Source organism: Cryptomeria japonica, chromosome 10 (assembly GCF_030272615.1).
Source record: "Cryptomeria japonica chromosome 10, Sugi_1.0, whole genome shotgun sequence".
NCBI lineage: Eukaryota > Viridiplantae > Streptophyta > Pinopsida > Cupressales > Cupressaceae > Cryptomeria > Cryptomeria japonica.
In genome coordinates, this window is record NC_081414.1 from 17380002 (window position 1) to 17385492 (window position 5491).

Genomic DNA, 5491 nt, shown 5'->3' on the forward strand with positions numbered 1-5491 from the left:
GAGTTTCTTTTAGGTAGAAGTTTATATAACCAATGGTTTAGACTCATTTTGGTGGTAAGTAGAAACATACAATGAGAACTTGGAGCTTGGAAGTGTGGATTAGAGAGTAGAATTGGAGATTCAAGGAAATAGGCACATTTAAAGTGTGAATACAAGTATCTAAGATCAAAATAATGAGGATTTGATTTTGCATTTGCTTTTGTAGGAAAGGACCTAAAGATTTGTAGTATCACTCACGTTGCAAAATTGCTCTATGATTCATCTAGACTAGGAAAGAGATCTTAGTAAAGTGTATTGTATTAGATTCACGACCTTTCAACTTATAATTGTTATATGACTAAAAGGCCTAATTGTAACAACTAGTGAGTGTAACTATTGTGGATAAATAAACACAATCATTTTTCTATGCATTTGTTGTGTGATTAATTTGGATGTTTGTTACTTAAATCAAGGGTTTGATCTATATGATTGGATAATATTTCATTAAAGCTTTTCCATCTATCAACTACATCTAAATTTACATAATTATACCAATTCCTAATTAGATTTGGGTTCTTTTTGACAGAATGACCTGATACACTTGCATATCAAATTCTAGAACTATTTTAGCGTTTCTCTTGCCGTATATAGATAGAGGCCCTCCCTTCGATTGTGGATCCTCATTTTTTAAGAGAGAAGCTTAAGCAAAGTCTTCCAAAATGTCGCCTTCCGACAAGCCAAATTAAGTTGTTTGTGAACCTACAAGGTTTGGGTGGGGAAACCACTACTTACTCGTTCTTATTCCCACCCCTGAAGGAGTAGTAATTCATCGTGGGTGGGTATATCAACAAATGGTGCACCTCTTGTGCAATGTTGGGCCCATCCCCTATATCATTACTCATTCTCCAAACTTGACTCTACCTTACCCATGCCCACCACAAAGTTATTATATATTTATCATTTATCATATCCATTATTGCCACCAATATCCACACATTTTTTCTCTACCTAGAAATTATTATTTCCATATCTTGAACAACCTTGTGGGTGTGAGACTAATCACACCAACAAATTTGACCCCTAAAAATTCAAAATTCAAATTTAGGTTATCTCCAACCCACATCTTTTTTGGCATGAGCCAACTTGGGTACAAGTTTGGTATGATTCATTGCCACATACTTGTAATTAAAAAACATTCAATGTGCATTCATTTCATTATCTAAACTTCATTTGATTGATCATTCACAAAACATATTAGAAACATTTACATGTCTAAAGATTGATTTCCTTAATCATTTTTATGATCATAAATAAAGTGATCCAATTAAGGGGATCCTTAATTGACCTACAAGAACACAACCCTTATGCTTAATCATTTTTATAATCATAAATAAAGCGACCAAATTAAGGGAATCCTTAATTGACCTACAAGAACACAACCCTTATGCTTGGACAACCACCCTAGGTGTTCCTCAATGCTTTCCAACCATAGTTTTGAGTGGGTTAAAAAACACAATGACCTACAAGAACACAACCCTTATGCTTGGACAACCACCCTAGGTGTTCCTCAATGCTTTCCAACCATAGTTTTGAGTGGGTTAAAAAACACGATGCACTTTATACCAAATCCAATTGAAAATTCAACTTTAAAGCCGAGTACAAATAAATAACTTTATCCTACAATTAAATATCCATATACCTTCAAATGCAATACCTTTATCCTAAATCAAATGCAATACCTTTATTCCTAGAATTAAATATCCTAATATCTTAAGATTATATTCCTTTATCCTCTTCAACTTAAAAATCTTAACTCTACACGTTTCATTTTATTTAATTATCACTCCCATTTTTTAATTCATTTAATCTAATATTAATTATGCTGAATTGTATACAATTTGACCAGATTAAACTGACATGACACAGCAAAATGAGACCCAGTTTAATTATATGCCGGCAAAAGACACCCATAAAAGAGGATCTCAGTGAACAATGATATCAACCCATGGCACAAAAACTGATCTTGCAAGCAAGCAAGGGTGAGAATTCCAAGAATCTGTGCAAAACGCAGACATTTCACATTCAAAATACTCACTGAAGAACAGTGAGAGATCCCATAAACAAGTGCACATGAATGAGCTTTTCAATCTCTTCCTGAACTGTAAAAGCCGTGGGTATTTTTTCCCTCTTTTGGGTTCTCAATAACGTGATGAGCCACAGTAGATCTCCATCTCTTTCAATCCTGCACACTCCCTAATAAAATATACACTACTTATTGGATTACTGACTCCAATGCTGGATGAGTGACTCCAATGGAACAGACAGACGGAGTGGGTAGTTAGACAGCTTGGAACTGTATGCATGTCTTGTTCTTGAATCAGCAGCCTAAGGAGTGGGTAGTTAGACAGCTTGGAACTGTATACCTCACACCAGACAAACTTATACTGATATAAAAAGAACATGTTCAGAAGAATCTGACACCACACGGAGGATTTCCACAGCATATGTTAGGTAGCACTATCTTTCTCAACAACTCCGCCCTGCTACAAATTTGTTTTTCTTTCCTTTCTGTTACCTTTACCCAACTCCCTGGCTCTAAAGCTTGCATCCAAATCTTCCCACACATGGAGAAAGCCAAATAATGGGCTCCATTCCCCGTGACCACCGTAAAAGTTACACAAATTTAAATACCAAAACCATTAAAGAGCTCTGGATAAAACGTACACAGTTAATGCCACTGGTGCTTTAACTTACCTGGCCTTCATAAATTCTCTGACAAGGAATGAATTGGTTTCTTACCTGTTGCAAAATTTCAGAAGTGCAACAACATGAAAAACAGAGCTATAGCTTGATTGTAGAAATGAGATGGGTTTCAGAAGGAAGTGCAACAACATGGAAAACAGAGCTATAGCTTGATTGCAGAGATGAGACGGGTTTGAGAAAAAAAGCAACAACATGGAAAACAGAGCTATAGTTTGATTGCTCACCAGAGATGAATTGAGATGAGATGGGTTTCAGAAAAACTGCAACAACGTGGAAAACAGAGCTATAGCTTGATTGCTCACCAGAGATGAATTAAGATGAGACGGGCTCTATACTTACAAACTACAATGCATAAATCTACAGAGTTAAACCCTCACAAGTCATTACACAGCGCATATATACGAGTGCTACAACACCATAACAAATATTTCCAAGTACAAAGAGATTCCATTTCCATTGTTGGGCCTAGGGCAACAATTTTGCATTACAAAACCCTAACTGGAACAAATTGTGAAAACGGGGCAGATACACCGCATGATCATTGCCGTCCCCTGCAACTGGTGCGGCGGTCTCTTGAAAGCTTGGCCGCCGAATTCTTCACGCCGTTCCGTGTGCGCGTTACCGTCATTGTTGTATCTCCTTCCAAAGAAACTCCGTCATCGTCCTCCACAATTATCTCCAGCGAAGGCTCCCAAACCCTGCTGCGCTTCACCACGGCGGCGCCGCCCTTACCGCCGCCACCGCCTCCGCCGGCGGCGCCGGCGGCCTCGCGGAGCGAAACGCCCTCGGGGGAGATCTTAGAAAAGGCCCAGTGGCGCTTTCCGGACCAGATCGATGGGCCGCACTTGATGAAAGCCCTCCTGTCGTCGTCCTCCTCCTCCGCGGGCGGCTGGGCAAAGCAAGGGCAGGTCCCGGGCAGCGGCGGTGGGGCTGAGGCGGAGGTTGGAAAGAGGCGCGGCAGGGGAGAAAGCAAATATATTCCTCCGCTCTCGAGCTGCGTTTCGAGCGGAAGAATGGCTCCTCCGCCCGCGTGACTCACACAATGGTGAGGGTGGAGGCGGAGCAGATCTGCAACGGCGGCGGGCAGGTGGAGCTGCCTGACTTGGCCGTCGGGCTCTATAACTCGCACTGTTTGGCGACCACACTGATAAATCCTCATTATCTTCATCCCCACCATAGGAAATCCAAATACTCACTCAGCTCAGCTCAGCTCAGCTCAGCTCAACTCAACTCAACTCCTCCAGTGCATCTTTCATTTGAATCAGCTGAACTGGAAGGACATGAAAACAGGCTGCTAGCTGGGAGTGCGGGGAGATATTGTACAAGATTAAATTTTGTACTAAATTTTGGGCATTTTGTATCTGCGGAGCACACGAGAAAGATGACGACCGACTATGCGTGCAGTGTCGCGATCGCGTGTGCAGTGTTCAGAGAAAGGGGAAGGAGTGAATGAATGCTATAAAAATGGCGTGCCCGCTGCCCGCTGCCCGCTGCCCAGTGAATGACAAAAGTGCATTAAATGCGTCACTTCTGCCATGCACAGTACGTTTGTGTTGTCCCCCGCACAGTCGGGACTCAACAACGGTCGGCACAGCCACATTTTTTTTAAAGCAATAATTTTTGTTGTAGCCCATTGTTAAGCGACTAAGCTAATTACAGATCTTCTTCTTAATCATTTAAAATTCTCGTCATATTAGGTATGGGGGCAGGTATTCCCTCTCTGACACCTAAATTTCTACCTTCAGACCTGCCCTTCAAATGCACAGTACCTAAATTTCTACCCAAAGCTTCTTGTACTGATTGCACTCTTCTTAGGTACCTAAAAGTTAGGTTTTTTTTTTCTGGGAAAAAACATCAGAAACGCCTTACCTACAGCCATTTCCATACGGTTTTTAATATTTTTAGCTCTGGTCTGTAAATTTTACTGGGAGGTGCTAGGGTTTTTTTAATATGCAGTTAGCGTGTTGGGGTATATTTTGGATCCGGTATCAGTATGAGCCAAGCACTAAGTATGGGAGTATTCTTGTTTTATTCTGGACTTGTTTGCAAAATGTCCGTATTCCAACCATGGAGTATACTTAATGTTTACAGTATTATTGCTTGTCCGCTCAGCAGTAGCTATCACCATCCATGGCTTATAAGATTACGTACTCAGTTCGATATACTATCAATCAATACTTTTAATATTTTTAAGGTGTAATGGTGATGTCCAGTCAATAGCTTTTCTTTTTGTTGGTGAAGTTGAATGGTTCTAATTGAGCCCACCATCCATCAACTTTTGTTAGGCTCTGACATCATAAAGGATGAGGCCGAGATCTTACTTCACTCAACTTTGGTGGCATAGATACCACTAGTCCTTGACTCTTAGTAGAAGAGGTTCGATCTATGGCTTGTGCTCCCATATCATATAGCTAAACAAAATAGGGTAAAATTGTATATCCATTATTTTATTTTATTTTGTTAAAATATTATTAACATAAATATATATTAATAAATAATATATTTCTATATCAAATTTGGTTTATGTTCTATTTCTTATCTATTTTTATTTATTTTCATCTATATTTATTTTGCACATTGTGTCAATTCAAAACATCAAAGATCAAATACATAATGATTGGGATCAAATATATTACACAACAACTTGAGTCTAATGTTTTTTAAGGTTTGCATAGAGTCTAAGATAATTCAGGAGCAATAATGGAAAATGACTTTAACATAAAATCTTTATTGTTGTTCTTGTTTAATT

General features: G+C 39.4%; 1 protein-coding gene across 1 annotated transcript; it reads right to left on the bottom strand.

The window, feature by feature from the left end:
• Positions 1–2025: 2025 nt before the first annotated feature.
• LOC131859460 (uncharacterized) lies at positions 2026–4710 on the bottom strand. The gene has a single exon (XM_059213219.1). The coding sequence runs from the start codon at positions 3917–3919 to the stop codon at positions 3281–3283; it is 639 nt and encodes a 212-aa protein (XP_059069202.1). The 5' UTR covers positions 3920–4710; the 3' UTR covers positions 2026–3280.
• Positions 4711–5491: the final 781 nt, after the last annotated feature.